Genomic DNA, 18,528 nt, shown 5'->3' on the forward strand with positions numbered 1-18,528 from the left:
CCATCCAAAGGCGTTGCCCGCATAACCACCAGCTCCGCCCTAACCACTACTTCCACCTCCACCACTATTACCAGCACCACCACTACCCCAGCCACCAGGGAATGCTTCCTTCCTCACCTGGAGTATTATGTACTTTAGCACCAGGAAAGCTTCCCCAACTACTATTGTTCCCTTATTTATTGTCAGAACCCCACTTGGAACCATGCCCTTTGTCTTTGTTATCTGAACCCCATTTAGAGGCGTTGCCAACATAACCAACAATTCCGCCCCAGCCACTACTTCCACCTCCACAGCTATTACCAACACCACCATTTAAACCCCAGCCAACAGGAGCATTATGGACTTTAGCACCAGGAAAGTTTCCCCAACTAACATTGTTCCCTTCTTTATTGGCAGAACCCCACTTGGAACCATATATGAGCCTCGGCCACCATGCTCACGTCCACCGCTCCATTTTCCATAGCTGAAATCACTGCCATCTCTACTACTACTATCCCTGTTGCCATAGTATGAGCCTCGGCCACCAAGCCCAAGCCCAAGCCCAAGCCTAAGCCCACAACCTCGTCCACGTCCACCGCCCCATCCTTAATATGGCCTTGGAGTCTCACTGGGATGCCTATCACGGCCTCCATTTCAATCATTCCGTCCTACAAAAAATGTTAAAATTATCAAGCCTGAGGTGAAACACAAAGCAAATACAACAGATCAATCTAATCTTTCAATCTAGAGTTCAAAATTTTATGCTCCAATAATCAAAACAAAGGTGTAGGCCTCAGACAAAGAAGCTAACCAGCAAGAAGAATACAGGTCATTTTGTAAGGTCTAGTACAGAAACAGAGCAAGGAATAGTAGTCAGTGAAAACCTCCATGAGAGTAATATGTTATCCACCTAATTAAGTACCCATCATACACCCAAAAAAAACCTTGAAACATGTGAGGATAGATAAAATTAATTGGCTAACAAAACTAGCCAATTAGCCTCCCTTTATGAACACCTTTGACATGATCCCAGATTAATCTATACATATTCCTATTTCTAAGTACCCCAAATTTGTCAAACAATATATAGCAAATCAATCAATGCACTCTTTTTCAGTAATCTTTCCCTTTCTACTATTTCTCCAACATTGGGCCCCACAACCACCCACTGGTTTCTCTCTACTATATCGCTCTCAATTATCAAAGAGCAGATCCCCAGTGTGCATACATTGATATGGGTCACTAAGGACAAAGAGAGTTCTAGAAGTTGAACAGTTTTAACAGACAGAAATGTGTCATTCCTATATGACTTGAACTTTGAAGGCATTCATACAGTCAAAGACTGTTAAAAAATCATACATCCATTTGGGTCGAAAGAATTGTGGAAGCACACAAACTAATATATGAATCACACATTCACACTAGACGCTTGATATACAAACAGGCCCTTTGCTATTCTTTACCTAGGTGAGGTGCTTTCAAATTAAAGAGACACACAGTCTTCTGTTTTACAATTTTCTCTGATATTTATTAGGTGTACCTCATTTAATTAAGGCACTACAAGAACAAGAGCCCTATCACCTTAGTGCGCCTAGTCCTTTTTTAATACATTAGTTGAGGGCTTTGAGAATTGTAAAAGCCAACTTGGGTAAGAAACATATTCCAGAACCCACAGGATCACCAACACTAATCCAAGCAAAGCACCAGAAAGCATATTGTGTGGTAAAGAGTAGCCCAGAGAATAGATATGTATGGATATTGAGGATATCGAGCATTATATTGTGCCAGTACTCCAAACTATATTGTACAACCAATACCAGAATCACTAAAAAAAAAAAAATATTACTAGTCTTGATTCAGAATCAAATTAAGCTATCAAAAATATTGCTTGATCATTTGTTTTGTTGCTTGAGTTTTTTTTTTTTTTTTTTTCCCTTGAATTAAGGCTGATTAATGTACAATTTCCAGTAAATTCATTTTTAATAATTATTCCTAGTATATTTTTAGAGAAACCACCAATCAATGTATAGGTTAGTTGTAATATCTTGGCTCCTTAAGCTTACAAATACGCATCAATCATTAAGATACTCGAGTACACATATAGAATGATCGAATATACAAACCAATTCTAACTTGGGCTCAACCATCACGTTAAAGTTTTAGTTGAGTTGCCTTTAATATGATATCAAAGTTAATATGACACAAAGGTACATGCTCAATCTCATCCACCCCCACTTTCAAGTGGAATATAGGAATTCAATCTCATCCACCTCTACTGACCAAAGTATGTAACCCCTATAATACTATTATTAGCTTATGTTGTACTCCATGAACATTTTTTTTATGAAGAAACCAGAAACATTTTTTAATTAATGTGTGATTGAGCTTATGATTTTAAAAAAAAGTGTTGCATATATCGTTATTTAACTCTGCATTTCAATGTATTAATAATAATTGTTGTACTTCGATTCTATCTTTGTCCCATTCCACGAAACATTTATATTAAACTCACAAATCATACCGTATTCATAAATTGTAGCACTCCATATTGTAACATAAATAGAAACAACAACAACAACAACATTGTAACGTAGCACACGATATTGTAACATAAATGGAAACAACAACCAACAACAACAACAACCAAAGTAATCCCAACAAAAGATAAAACAACAAAGGATCTTAGCTAGATAGATGCCAGCTTTGTATGTAGCACATCATATTGTACCGGTACATTTCACACAACCATGTAAACATATTATTGTATACAACAACGTTAACATACAACACACGGCTATATATTATATATACGTTGTTATTTCCTCCCTAGGCCATCGATCAATACTTCCAACGTAGGAGCTGATCGAGCTAGTCGATCACTTGTCATCTTTAAGGTGATGAGCCTCGATATCTCTAGACACTGCAATGCAAAAATCGATTAACTTGGTAGGATAGTGTCCTTTATCATCAATTGTCTCAAACTCGGCAGTCCATTTCACTCCGGTTATGTCACCCATTGGAATCACTTGGACTGTAAGAGTGAAGGACTTAAACTCCTTTAGAAGATCTCCTTCGATGATTTTGAATCTCACTAGCTTGTTCTCTTCGTCGACTACTTCCACTAACTCCTTTGCTACACATTTTTTTCCATCTGCAATAATTTAAGGGGGTGTTAAATACCGCCAACATTTTTTATCAAAATCGCCAACATTTAAGGTGAATGGACACTTATGCCCTTACTATATTCCCCACTCATGTTCTTCTTTCTCTTTTATTTTTTTTCTCTCTCATAACCCAATTCAACCGCCATCAACCACAACAATGGCTTTACGTCGGAGGTGAAGGGAAGCGGCAGCCGTACATCGGAGTTGATAGGGTAGCGATGGCGACGAACGGAGTAATGAACTGGCATCACAGTGGTCGTCAAATTAGTTCGTCCCCGATCTATTTTTTTAATAATCTCCGGCAAGCAAAACCGATTAAACACCATGGTAACCGGTTTTGGACGCCGGTTACCGTAGTCAACCAGCGTGAAAAACCGATCACCAGGGACGGTAACCGGTTTTGGACGCCGGTTGCCGTGGTCAACCGTCCTTTGAAACCAATTACCGTCCCGGGTCACCGATTTTGCGTGCCGATTGTGATGGTCGCCGGCAATATAAAAAATCCACCACCCTCCTACAAACGAAGGAAGCTGGTGGGTCGTTTTTTAGATGATTAATGAAGGTTGCTGGTGGTTTAATTTTGACAACACAAGCAAAATGATTAATGAAGGTTGCTGGTGGTTTAATTTTGACAACACAAACAAAAATATGGTAGCTCTAGTCTTGGTAGTTGTGGACTTGTGGAGTTGTGGGCAGTGATGGTGGGTAGGTGGTCGTGGTCCTAGTAGCGTGGATGGTGGTGGTCGTGCTCAAGGTGGCGTGGGTGGTGGTGGCAATGGTGGTAGCCTTTGTAGTGTGTGGTTGACGGTTGAGTTTTGGCTTGATGGACTTAGGAGAAAGAAAGCAAAGTGGGGATGATTAAGGGTAATTTTGTCCCTTCAACACTTTTTGTTGGCGGTTTGATTAAAAACGTTGGCGGTATTTAGCAATCCACGGAACGATATATTATAATTAAGATTGATTTATGTGAACGTGATTTTTTAAAATATTGGTCGAGCCTAATAAAACATATTCCTGGGCCTCAACCATAAGTTTAAGCTTTTGGTTGAGTTGGTCCACTAACAATTATAATAATAATAATTGGGGGGAGACGTATAGATTATGCCTAACCATAAGATAATAATGGATTTTGAAAATTACCGAGAGTATAGTTCCAGTTAATGATAGAGCCAGGCTTGCCAAATTCACCGTCGTGAACCTCACACGCATGAATATTTGAGGGAGACATATCGGCGACATGGTGAGGCCTTGTGCTAAAAATTTCATGAAAAATATCACCATGACATTTAATATCAACTTCAACTTCCAATTTCCCTTTGATGCCCATTTTTGAGAGAGTAGAGTAGTGCAAACAAAAATGGATGTGGTGATCAAGTAGTTGTGCTAGATGCCCCTTTTATAAGCGCATCAAAAGTGTATCTTTATAAGGCCTATACTAGGGTGTTAATGAGCCGAGCCAACACCCGAGCTGGGTAGCCCATTCTTGGCTAGTTACACTATTGCTCGAATTTGAGCCAAGTTTGAGCTTTTTCGAGCATAAATGATCAAGTTTAAGTTACAGTAAAACTCGACTTAGCTCAGGTTCGAAAATTATAACAATATAGTGTCTATTTTTAAGATATTATATATTGTAACTAAGTTTATTTATATTTTTTAGACTTATTAAAAAATATTCTACCAATAGTTACAATGTTACAAAAAAATTATAAAAAAAAATTCGAGCCATATATTGCTGTGTCTCGGCTTGTAAAGCTTTCAAGCCGAGCTCGAGTAGTTTGCTCATAAATACCCCTAGCCGGCCTATACATATTTTTAATTCTATGATTTAGCCACAACTGTTTTCTATCATCGTAGGGTTGGAAATCTTCTTTTGTCGACCACATTAATTATGCTACTGTACTCCATATTCATTTAGGATTAAGATAGCTACAGGATAGATAATTTCTTATTGTACCTTTTTTTGACAAGAATTTTCTTATTGTACCTAGATAAAAATAAATAAATAAATAAATAAATAAAAAATACATTGGACGATATAGTGGTTTTTCTCTTACTACAAAAGTAGCAAATTCACACCTTTCCTAAGGTATTTTTTAATTAGAATGTTGGAATTTTCACGATTGTTGATGCACATTTTAAACGTACTGTTAGTATATTTAATTATAATTATATAATAATTATCAAAAGTGAAATTATTTTAAGGTATTGTTTGAATTGATTGCCCTTAATTTTCATAGACACTCAAATTTTCAATAAATATTTTTTTGACCATGCCGTCTAGTTGACATTAATATTAAAAAGGTAAATATAGAGGAAGTCATATATAATCACGAGTATTGCAATTTTTCGCAAAATATGAGAAGTTCAACCACCTCACCCTTGGTCATTTGAAATTTCTATGATTTACAAATTTTCATGACACCAAACACACTATTGTAATTTTAGGAATTTCGTACAGAAATTAACTTTCCCTCTTTAAATTAGAAATTTCTCACAAGAATTTATTTCCTACGTCCACCAAACGACGTTTAAAAGTATATGTATCTAGAAAAAATTTACAAGAATCCACGTGACTATATTTTTCCTAACGAAGATGGCGATCTAAATAAAGGAATTTGTGTGAATAATTTTTATTTTATTGAAAAGTAAAGCATTTGAGAATGAAAGAAATATTTTTTTTTTTTAAAAAGTTATGGTGGGTTTGAGTGGGACCATGAGAGAAGATATATACGAAGTATAATATGAAAATGTAGTAGTTTCCCAAAAATATTTTTGATGCAAAGGAGGCTAATGCCATTTATTTAGTTATTATATTCCCCAAAAATATAATTAAGTGTAATACTACAAAAAAAAAAAAAAAAAAAGTCACATTTTGTAAGTGTAATACTTTTTTTTTTTTATAAAAAAAACAGAGGGTGTAATATTATTTTTTTAAACATAAATTATATAATTAAACTAGCACTATATTCAAGCAATAAATGAAATAATTTCAAAAGGTATAGATTTTAACTATCTAATATCAATTATTGTTAAAAAAAAAAGGTTTACTAACATATAATCCTACTCTCTTATTTTTGAACTGATAAATTGGTTGATTCATTTAATTGACAAAAAAAAAAAGTGATTGATTAAATAAAAAAAGAAATAAAATAATGTAAATTTTTTGGATGTAATTCAAGTAGTTGATTGCTATTTTAATAAAATTCTTTTATGATTTATTGATCCTTAATTTCCTTTTTTCTTTTTCTTTTTTCCTGTTCAATTGAATAATTGATTTTTTAATCACAAAAGAAAGAGCGGTATTTTAGTCTTAACAAGGGGACACTACAAGTGAACAACTCAATGCCTTGGCTTATATGATAGATAAAGTTAAATGGAAATTATTAATAATATTTTTTTGGAATATGATAAACATAGCCCTATACCTTGGATGGTAGGGCTTTGTATAAGAAGCTACAAAAGAAATAATGATTAAAGATGTATAAACAATAATTATAACTAGGGCTATTCATTGGTCCAAGACCGAATCGAACCAAAGACCGAAAATTTGAATTTTAAAAACCGAAAACCGGACCGATTAAGTTGGGACCGAAAAAAATCGGTCTAAAACCTAGACCGGTCCGCATCGGATTGATTTTTAATTCTAAATTTTCAATAATTTTATGAAACACTCGAAAAAATTAAAGGAAAAACAATATTTTAATTTTTTTTTTTTTTATGTATGTTTAGTAAAAAATAGCTCATATAACTAAAGTCTTCTAAGTTTATTAAGGATAATATTAATCATTATTTAAGCTTTTATGCACAATTTAAGCAAATATAAGCAAATAATTGGTCCGGTCCAAGATTTTTTTTACTAGACCGAGCTGAAGACTAGAAAAATTAAATTTCTCAACTCGGAGACCGGACCGGTTAATTTGGTTTGGTCCGATCCATTTTTTTTTAGTCCAAATCGCTTTTTGAACACCCCTAATTACAAACAACAATTTGCGCATGATTTTATCATGAATTTCCAACTTTATTTCATTTAGGGAACTTTATTTAATAATGATTATGTATAGCCTTATTGTTGGTGTTCTTTTATCTTAGTGTACAAATTAGGTTGAAATTTGTTTAAATTTAAAAATTATATAAGATCAAACCAGAACCATTCATATGAGATCATGTGAATTGAACATAGCCATAGTCATATCTTATTCCCTCCATCTCAATTCAATTATTTATCTGCAATGTCTCGCTTTAGTTGCAAGTCACAAATTAATAAACAAACCATTTAAGATAGCGTAGGTGGTAGATTGAATTGATTGCATGGAGTTAATGATCAGATCTAGTCAAATTAAGAGTGAATCGGATTGCATTGGTGTTATGAGAGTAAAATCAAGAATAATTTAGGTCAACAATGCATGAGATTGATAAATAGTTTTTCTAGCGATCGGCATGGGTCACTGCATACTACTTACGCTATCTTGATAGACTTATCTTTTTGGGAGACATCATTCTGATGTTTGATTTAATTTTTTTTAATGAAATACATTATGTGTTTTTATAGAAGTTATGTATGATCGATGAAAATAAATTATATTTCACCTAATTAAAAAGTTATTGATGATTGAAGATACATGTTTTTAAAAATAATAATTGAACTAATTTCACTAATAATTCGTTTTTAGAATTCGTCGTATACACCCTGGTAAACTCAACTAACCCAAGGTTAGTTTTTACTCTTCATTTAATGGTAAATGAAAAACAATCATCAAAATGAGTACAAAATACCCGTGAGTATACGATACACCCGGATGTATATAACAATCTCTCATTGGTTTTTTTTTAATAGATATTAACTTAATATTACTCTCAATATAAAAAAGATAGTTAAAACTTTTTGCGTGCTCTTAGTGACACGTTATATGTCATGCTTCATCAGCCTACTAATAAAAGTTATGCTCTATTCACCCGAGATAATTAAAGTGTTTTGGTGTAAATTTATCAAAGTTGGGTTTGATCTAGTCTAGTCTATCCTAGCCTAAGCTAGTGTTATTAAAATTCTTAATTTGGTGTTTAATTAATCATCTAATTCTACAAAAAAATTTAGGAACCCTAATTTAATGTCAATTTTTTAAGAAAGACTTATCATGATGTGTCTCTGTGTGTGGAAGTACGCATCAATGTTATATAGAAGTATAATATACATTTTTTTTTCTTTATTATATTAGTCTAGTTCAATTAATCACTCCATCTGATTTTATTATGAGCGCACATACAATGCCGACGATATGCTAATGTTGGAGGATGTGGTCGCTTGTCCAACTTTGCACATAGAAGTATATGCTACGACGAAATCACCTTTTAGATAAGTGTTATAGAAAAAGCACAACCATAGTTAGACATATACATGTTCTTTACTGTCTACATTGTCTAATATCTAGCTAATAAAAAGTTGATAAACTTAGTAGTGCATTTATAAGGTCCTTTATTAAATTATATCACATCATAAATTATCACCAACTTATTATTCATAACTAACTTCTTTTATATTATTGCTGAACACATGCAAAAACAGCAAAAATAAACAACGGAAGTTTATTGCATACCATTATATATTAGGTCCTACATGACTACACACCTCATATATATAAGTTCCTTCGTGATGAGGGTTTCCTAATTTTTCTTTTTTCTTACTATTGTAATATATATACTTTCTCTGTTTTCTTTTAAATGAAACACACCCTGTAGCGCGGTAATTAAGAAAGGTGGGGTTTACATGATATAATAAACTTTAAAATAGGATGAGTAGTTGTTAGAAGTGTAATTTAGTGGGCCATGTGCTTTAAATAAGGGATATAGTATAGTTTTTCCCTAAAGTAATAACTTTTCTTTTATAGTGTGTTGCAAGTATTGTGACATTTTCTTTTTAAGGAAGTGTTGCAAGCTAAGTAAAAGAAAACGGAGGAAGTATATGACCACACACATCATATATATAAGGTTTTCGTGATGAGGGTTTCCCAATTTTTTCTTTTTTCTTACTATTATAATATATATATATATAAATATATATTCTACAATTGGAGATTTGTTGCATAAGTTATAGTAGATCGATGAAGATGATACATTGCATACGCGGATCATACCATTCATACACACATTCATTGCGCACTCTTAATTAAGTAGATGCGCGCGCCCTACCGGCTGCTGATCTGATCATGCTTTGAGGAGATGGGCCTCGATGTCTCGGGTGACTTCAATACAATGGTCCATTACTTTTGTAGGGAAGTTTCCTTCCTTGTGCATCTTCTCGAACTCAAATCGTCCAATTGACCGCACTTATTTGATCCTTTGGAATTACTTCTAGAATCACAATGAAGCTCTTAAACTCATTTAGAAGATCTCCTTCTAAGGTTTTGAATCTCACTAATTTGTTCTTTTCATCAATTGCTTCCACAAGCACCTTTGCAACATGCTTCTTACCATATGTATATATTTAATGTATATTAAGTTTAAAGGGAAATTCTCACTGGTAACCACTAACTTTTATTTTTTCTCAGTGGTAAATTGTAAAACTTTTGATTATTAATGGTAATCACCAATTAATAATACTAAACAAATGATAACATTAATGATGATAAAACATCATTAAGCAATTAACTATGGTTAATCTTGAGTTAAGTTACAATAGATTTACATTAATACCCTTCAAATTATTTAAAAAAAAAAAACAAAAAAAAATCCAAACCCCTTCCATCCACCAGCCAATCGCCAGCTCCCCTCCTTTGCCGACACTCAGCTTGGCTCGGCTGACGGTGTCTCGACACCTTCCCCCACCGGAGACTCCACCACCGACACCTGAATCCCAAAACGAGCACCCCTCCCCCTGTTCTCGACCCACCCTCTTTCTCCTCTCATCACCACCAAAACCGCTTCTAAGGGACGCCGGAATTAGCCACTTTCCTTGCTCGATTCCCTCTGAAATCCTTCCCCGATTCCCTTTCTTTCCCCGACTCCATCTCCTTCATCGATTCCCTCACTTTCCCCCGATTTTTGGTTGAAATTTCAATGGTTTTGGGGTGAAATTATCAGCTATTCGAATCGTTATTTGCATAATTGAGGGTATTTTAGGGGGTTTTGGGTCGATTTTGCTCGAAAAGAGGGGTTATGGATTAGATTTGCTCGAATATGGGGGGGTTTTGGCTTACATTTGCTAAAAAATGAGGTGTTTATGCTTAGATTTGCCCTAGAATAGGGGGTTTTGGCTTGGTTTTGCCGTTGAATTTGCTGGGGTTTGCTGTGTTGGCCGTCCGGAGGTGGGGCAGGCTCGACGCCGATCGATAGAGGGAGGAGGTGGCTGGTGGCTAGATGAGTGGGGGGAGGAGGTCCGTTGGGGCGGGGGATGCGGCGACTGGTGGCCGGAGGTGTAGCGGGGAGGAGGAAAGATTAAGGAAGAAGAAAGGTTTTCAAAAAATAAGATGAAGAAAGAATTGGTTAGGGGGTAATTGTATCTTTTTGCATCTAATATCTAAACCATGGTTAAGGAATTAATAAATTGCTTAAGTTAAATTACCATTTGCTTAATAATATTAATTGGTGATTACCATTAATAATCAAAAGTTTCAGACTTTACCACTGAGAAAAAATAAAAGTTGAAGGTTACCAGAGAGAATTTCCCAAGTTTAAATTGTCTCAATTTTCGTCAATAAAAAAAAAAAAGTTTAAATGTGTCAATATTCTAAAGTGAAGGGAGTTATTCATTAATTATTTTGTCACGTGTCAAATATTTATTAATGAGATTATATGTACTTGTTAATTGAGCCCTTTCCCTAAATAATGTTGGGAAATTATCTAATTTCCAAATTATAGTTACTCTTTTTTTAATTCCCATCATACCGTCCACGTCACCGGTTCAGTGGGAATATTTTTAAAAAACGGATTTTTTATAAAACCGCTACTTCAGTTAGCGGTGTGCTACTAAAAACCGCTACTTCAAGTAGCGATTTACTTATTAGAAACCGCTACTTCAAGTAGCGGTTTGTATTTACTAATTAAGTTTTTAATAAAATCACTTTATCCCCTTCCCTTGTAAAGTAATTCAGCAGAATCATCCAAAAAGAAAATAAAAATAAAAATTCGAACGACACTCCTCAAGTAGCCTTCCAACGCAGCAATCCCTCGCGCTGGAAGTCGTTTTCGCCACCATCAACGCCTTCCTACAGTTGTTTGCTGACAATGATTGTTGTGAGAATATAACCAGAAACGAGGATATATATATCAAAGGATTTGTGATTGCCGACACCGATTGCACGCCAAATTGCACCGATTATCAAGGGTTTATGGAACTTGGGGATACAACTATTCAAGTACTTGAAGGTTTAATTTTGACTGATTTACAGATATTTTGTTTTTAAAGAAAAACTTACAAAACAAACCATAAACCGCTACTTGAAGTAGCGGTTTTAATTTTATAAACCGCTACTTCAAGTAGCGGTGTTTTGAGGAAAACCGCTACTTGAAGTAGCGGTTTATTCTCATAACACCGCTACTTGAAGTAGCGGTTTGTTGCTGGACCGAGAAAAAAAAAACCGGTTTGTTTTCCTTAGCTGACGTGGACGGTATAGTGGAAATTAAAAAAAGAGTAGCTATAATTTGGGAATTAGATAATTTCCCAATATTATTTAGGGAAAGGGCTCTTGTTAATTGAATTTATTTATTCATTTTTTTTTATTGTAACTAATTAAAATGATATTTTTTTTTATATACTCTGATCCGTCCATTAAAATCCGAATTATTTTATAGTATTCCACATTGATATTTTATATTATTAGTTGTCAATTTTAACCTCCATTAAAAATGCCAAAAAATCAAATAATCATTGGTACAAATTTCGTGTGTTCCTTCATAAATACTACGGAGTTGTTTGGTTGACAACATAAAATGAGGGAAGTGGAAATTCATGGGATTTGAGAAATTGAGGAGTTGTTTGGTTGACACCAAAAGGCAAAAATGGGGGAAGTGAAAATTCATGGGAATTTCAACTTCCTACAAAACAAGGGAAGCAAATTACCTAGCCCCCCCTAGGTCAATCAAAATTCATGGGATTTCTAAATTCCCACATTGCCAACCAAACAAATTTAAGAAATTCCTAGGAATTTCATGAGGGAAATAACTTCCCATGAAATGTAATTTCCTATGGGAATTTAATTCCCATGTCAACCAAACAAGCCCTACGTATATGAAGCAAATGCACAACCTACTTCAAAGAATGACAGTATATTATATACATCTTCAACAAATAAAAAGACTAGGGAGTAAATTAGTCTATGAAGAAGATAACTAGCAAGGTCCATATAATTGTTAAAACGACACATACCGAAGGTATAATGTTAAGATAATAATTGGGAAATATTGTATAATATCTTTGGGTTTCCTAGTTATGTTAATTCCTAATTATGTTAGGGTTAGGAATATATTTGTAACTATATATATATTCTTCATATGTGAATGAGAAGGTTGAGCAGTTCATATTATTTTGACATGGTATCAAGAGCATAGGTTAAGAAAAAAAAAAATACAAAGAGTGAATTTTTTTTCCTCTAAACGTTATTTGAGTGATGGAAAAAGACGATGATGTACCTCCTCCGCCCCCGGTTGATCTGGAGTATCATCTAGGATCAAGTGATCATCCTGGAATTGTGATTACACCAATAAAATTGAAGGGTGCTAATTATGATGAATGGGCAAAGGCTGTGCGAAGGGCATTAATCGCAAAGTGGAAATTCGGCTTCGTGGATGGTTCGATTGTAGAGCCGGTGGACACCATGAAGCAGAAACATTGGATTGCTGTAAACTCAATGTTAGTATCTTGGATTACCAACACTCTTGATGATGAGTTGCGATCTACCATTGATGATTATGATGTAGCAAGTGAATTGTGGATACATCTGAAACAACGCTATTGTGTTGTAAGTGGGACTCGGGTGTGTCATCTCAAACAGTCCCTACGGACGTGCAAACAAGGGGCATCCGAGTCGGTGACGGAGTATTTTGGTAGACTTTCCAGATTATGGAAGGAACTCGTACAATATTGTCGTGTTCCAAAGTGTTCGTGTGGTGCTTGTAAATGCAATATTGCAAAACAGGTGGGTGACATTCGAGAGGAAGACTATTTGCATTATTTCTTAATTGGACTTGATGATCCATATGAGGCCATCCGTGCTCAATTGTTAGCACAATCTCCTCTTCCGCTTGTCGATAGTGCATATCAAACAGTAATCAATATCGAGAGACTTAGAGGCAAAGATGGAAAGCCAAAGGAGAATGTCGTGGCTTTTAAGGTAGACTCTCAAGCTAGATCAAGTGATGGAGAGAAACCTTTTTGTACTCATTGAAATAGGGTAGGTCATGAAAAAGATGGATGTTATCAATTGATTGGCTTTCCCGAAGGCTGGGATGAAAACAGGAAGGGCGGAAGAGGTCGAGGAAGAGGTGGTTCAAGTTTCCGTGGTGGAAAAGGTGGTCGTGGTACTAGTGGGGGCCGTGGAAACACTCCTACAAACTCCACTCACCGAGCAAATGCAGTACAAGGAGGGTTTAATAACAACTCTAGCACTACCTCTTCAAGTCAAGGAAATTCAACGCAAGGTCTTATGGGTGTGACATCAGATCAAGCACAACAAATTCTTGACTATCTTACAAGCAAGGCTAAGTCACGGTTAGAAGGTAATGCAAGATTGTGGATCGTGGATACTGGAGCATCTAATCATGTTACTAATGATATTTCTATCATGAGAAATATCAAAACAATTCAAAATTGTCCGGTTGGTTTACTGGATGGTCAAACAGTAAATTCGAATCAACTTGGTTCGGTCACATTGGAGGGTGGTTTGAAAATTGATAATGTGTTATTTGTTCCACAATTGAATTGTAACTTAATTTCTGTAACACAATTAAGTGATGAATTAGGTTGTTCGATTCAATTTACTAACAAAATTTGTGTGATTCAGGACCAATCGAAGAGGACGGTGATTGGCGTGGGTGAACGTCAAGATGGACTTTATTTTTTCCGTGGTGTTCCGCAAATACAAGTGCTAGCAGTAGATTGTGTGGTCGACTTATGGCATCAACGCATGGGGCATCCATCGGAAAAGATATTGCAGTTACTTCCTCCTGTGAGTCACTCTCGTAGGAAAAATAATAATGTTTATGATGTATGTCCTCGTGCAAAGCAAACAAGAGATAGTTTTCCTATTAGTAATAGCAAAGCAAGTAGTATGTTTGAGCTAGTTCATATTGATCTATGGGGACCGTATAATGTGGCCTCGTCTTGTGGATCAAAGATGTTTTTGACAATTGTTGATGATTATTCTCGTGGTGTTTGGATTTATTTTCTTAGAAATAAAACGGAAGTAGAGCTTATGTTTCTTAATTTTGTTGCTTTGATTAAACGGCAATTTGATAAAGTTATTAAAGTTGTTCGTAGTGATAATGGAACTGAGTTTAATCATCTACAAGATTATTTTGTGACGAACGGCATAATTTTTGAGTCTTCATGTGTGGGTACTCCTCAACAAAATGGGAGAGTAGAGAGAAAACACCAACATATTTTGAATGTGGCTCGTGCTTTGAGATTTCAAGGAAAACTACCTATAAAATTTTGGGGGGAGTATGTTCGGACTGCTTGTTACTTGATTAATCGTACTCCAAGTCCTATTCTACAAAATAAAACTCCATATGAGATGTTATTTGGTAAAGTGCCGATGTTTGAGTGTATTCGAGTTTTTGGGTGTTTAGCATATGCTCATAATCAAAGGAGTAAGGGTGATAAGTTTGCATCACGAAGTCGAAAATGTGTGTTTGTTGGTTACCCGTTTGGAAAGAAAGGGTGGCAATTATTTGATTTGGAGACGAGGGAATTTTTTACATCTCGTGACGTAAAATTTCATGAGCATGTGTTTCCGTATGTTGAGGCTTCAAGGGAAAACTTAGAAGAACTTGAGGAACATGAGTTTGGTGGAAGTGATGATGAAATAGACATGTGGCAACGTGGGGATTATGTGGGCACTTCGTCAGGGACAGTGAGCTCCGCAACCAGGCTGCGGGAGCAAGCACCAAGCCGCAACCAGGCTGCGGTAGCACACAATCACTCCCCTACAGAGAGTGCCGCAGCCAGGCCGCGGGAGAAAGACCTCAACCGCAGCCCAGCTGCGGACTGCACTGTCCAGGAGCGTGTTGCCCAGCAGCGTGCTTTCCAGCAGCAAGCTGAGAGCACGATCAGCAGCCAGCAGGTGGCTACGGCAGCCCCAGAGACAGATCAGCAGCAAGGTACAGGTTCAGCTACTGAAACAGAAGCCAACTCCCCTACAACAACCGAAATTTCCCACGATATGGGTGTACCTCAGAACTTTCCTCCTATAGTTAATTCATCAAGTGAGGAAGATTTAGGAAGGGGAAAAAGGCAAAAATTCCAATCAACGAAGCTACGAGATTGCGTGACCCACACAATACGGAAAAATAAAGATCCATGTTCACTGTCAACACCATCATCCTCTTCAGGTAGTCTCTATCCTATCACATATTTTGTTAATTATGATCGGTTTTCCTCGAAACACAGACACTATATTGCAGCTGTGACAGAAGCACAAATACCAAGATCGTTCAAAGAAGCGATGAGACATGAGGGTTGGAGAGATGCTATGGCAGCGGAAATTAAAGCATTAGAAGACCAAGGCACATGGACTCTAGAAACACTTCCTGCAGGGAAGAAAGCACTTGAAAGCAAGTGGGTTTACACTGAGAAGAGAGATGAGGCCAGTAATCTGCTAAGATTAAAAGCAAGACTTGTGGTGTTCGGTAATCATCAGGAAGAAGGGATCGATTACAATGAAACGTTTGCTCCAGTGGCAAAAATGTCTACGGTACGCATTTTCTTAGGAGTTGCAGCGATTAAAAATTGGGAGGTACAACAAATGGATGTGCACAATGCTTTCTTGCACGGTGATTTAGAGGAGGAGCTCTATATGAAAGTACCGCCAGGTTTTCAAAAAGGAAATTCAGATAAAGTCTGCAAGATGAATAAGTCCTTGTACGGATTGAAGCAAGCTCCTAGATGCTGGTTTGAAAAATTGTCCACAACTTTGAAGAAATATGGATTTAAACAGTCGTATTCCGATTATTCTCTATTCACTCTTTCGAAGGGTGCAATACAGTTGAGTGTCTTAGTTTATGTGGATGATATGATAATTGCAGGAAATAATACAGTTGCATTGGAGAGTTTTAAAGCATACATGTGTCAATGTTTTAAAATGAAAGATTTGGGTGCCTTGAAATATTTTCTGGGGCTAGAAGTGGCACGTAGTAAACATGGTTTTTATGTGTGTCAGCGTAAGTATGCTTTGGATATTATTTCTGAGACAGGGCTACTAGGAGCAAACCCGGCAGATACTCCGATGGTTCAAAATCATAAACTTGCTTTAGCAGAGGGGAAGGAGCACGCATATGATGAACAATATAGGCGGTTGATTGGTCGTCTGATATACTTGGCAGTCACAAGGCCGGATTTGTCTTATTCGGTGCATATTCTATCACAATTTATGCAATGCCCAAAAGAGGAACATTGGGAAGTGGCATTGAGAGTAGTAAGATATTTGAAGAAATGTCCAGGTCAAGGCATTCTACTAAGGTCGGATAGTAGTCTCCAGTTGGAAGGTTGGTGTGACTCGGATTGGGCAAGTTGTCCATTGACTCGTAGATCATTGACAGGTTGGTTTGTATTGCTTGGGTTATCTCCTGTGTCATGGAAGACTAAAAAGCAACCAACAGTGTCTACAAGTTCCACAGAGGCCGAGTATAGGTTAATGACAGGATTGCAATGTGAGTTGAAACACTTGAAACAAATACTTCGATCCTTGGGTGTAGAACATAAACAAGGTATGCACATGTACTGTGATAGTCAATCGGCACTTCATATTGCTAACAATCCGGTTTTTCATGAGAGGACAAAACACATTGAGGTAGATTGTCACTTTATTAGGGATGCAATTAAAGAAGGAGTGATTAAGCCATTGTATGTTTCCACGAAGATTCAATTGGCGGATATCTTTACAAAAGCCTTAGGAAAGGCGCAATTTGGGTTTTTACTTGGCAAGATGGGCATTCGAGATCTACATGCTCCATCTTGAGGGGGGATGTTAAGATAATAATTGGGAAATATTGTATAATATCTTTGGGTTTCCTAGTTATGTTAATATTCTATCTTATTCCTAATTATGTTAGGGTTAAGAATATATTTGTAACTATATATATATTCTTCATATGTGAATGAGAAGGTTGAGCAGTTCATATTATTTTGACATATAATTTTAGAGAATAATAGAGCCAGGCTTGCCTAGTTCACCACGATGCACATCACAACCATGAATTTTTGAGGGTGTTATGTTGGAGACATGATATGGTGTAGCTTGCTACTAAATAGTTCATGAAATATATCACCGTGACATTTTACATTTACTTCAACTTCTATTTTCCTTTTTAAGCCCATTTTCAAATGCTCACTAACTAATAAACGGACCTGGGCCACACCCATCATAACTGTCCACTTTATATGACTAAGAAAGTAAGAAGGTTTCACCTCAAAATCATATGGCAAATTGGTAATAAGGGGAGTAACCCCTTAGCCTCATTAAGTGGACACAACTTTCTTATTTCTTCAATGTGAGATACACATCCCAATACAAACTTTCACTTATAAACTCAACCAATATAGGACAACACACCACTCACATGTGGCCTGGGTTTTCTCATGGGCTAAACACTAACTTTAGAGTATAGTATGTACTCCGTATATGTTTTTATTGAGTACGTAAATTGTTTGTGTAATAAGTTGCCAATTTATAGATGCATTGATTATAGTTCTAGACGGAAGAAGATTTATACTAACTTTTTTCCATTTTAAGCAAGAACTACATGTTACTCACATAGTCATCACATCCTAATTTTGTTTATTCTAAAATTACCTAAGTGTTTAAAGGAAATTTTATGTTGTTGTATATGCAAAAAATATACAAACTATGGAAAAATATTTTTTTGAAATAAAGATAGTTCATGAACCGAAACCACTACATTGTCTCTATGATTTGGATTATGTATATTAGATCCTCAATTATAGAATTAACGATGAATAATGTACATTAGGACGTGATTCATGTGATACTACTTAAACTTAATGTATCAAGTGTCATGTGATCCATCATGCCTTTTTATTTAGGGATTTTTTAATTTCTTTTTCTTTAGTGGTTGAATAGTTAGAACTTGTTATAAGGGTCTTCTACTTATTGCAACAATTTATTTCACACTACTTATTTTTGTTAAAATCAGACTATTGATATATTAGGATCCGGTT

The 18,528-nt window shown here is 35.9% G+C and overlaps 1 protein-coding gene and 1 pseudogene across 1 annotated transcript; both read right to left on the minus strand.

Annotated features, from left to right (window-relative positions):
- Positions 1-2,502: 2,502 nt before the first annotated feature.
- LOC145631847 (MLP-like protein 31) lies at positions 2,503-4,528 on the minus strand. The gene is made up of 2 exons (XM_081684050.1): positions 4,284-4,528; positions 2,503-3,130 (listed from the first exon to the last, which is right to left on the minus strand). The coding sequence occupies exons 1-2, from the start codon at positions 4,468-4,470 to the stop codon at positions 2,856-2,858; spliced, it is 462 nt and encodes a 153-aa protein (XP_081540176.1). The 5' UTR covers positions 4,471-4,528; the 3' UTR covers positions 2,503-2,855.
- Positions 4,529-9,341: 4,813 nt separating this feature from the next.
- On the minus strand, positions 9,342-17,667 carry LOC145630382 (MLP-like protein 43; annotated as a pseudogene).
- Positions 17,668-18,528: the final 861 nt, after the last annotated feature.

Source organism: Chenopodium album, chromosome 5 (assembly GCF_948465745.1).
Source record: "Chenopodium album chromosome 5, dcCheAlbu1.1, whole genome shotgun sequence".
Classification (NCBI taxonomy): domain Eukaryota; kingdom Viridiplantae; phylum Streptophyta; class Magnoliopsida; order Caryophyllales; family Amaranthaceae; genus Chenopodium; species Chenopodium album.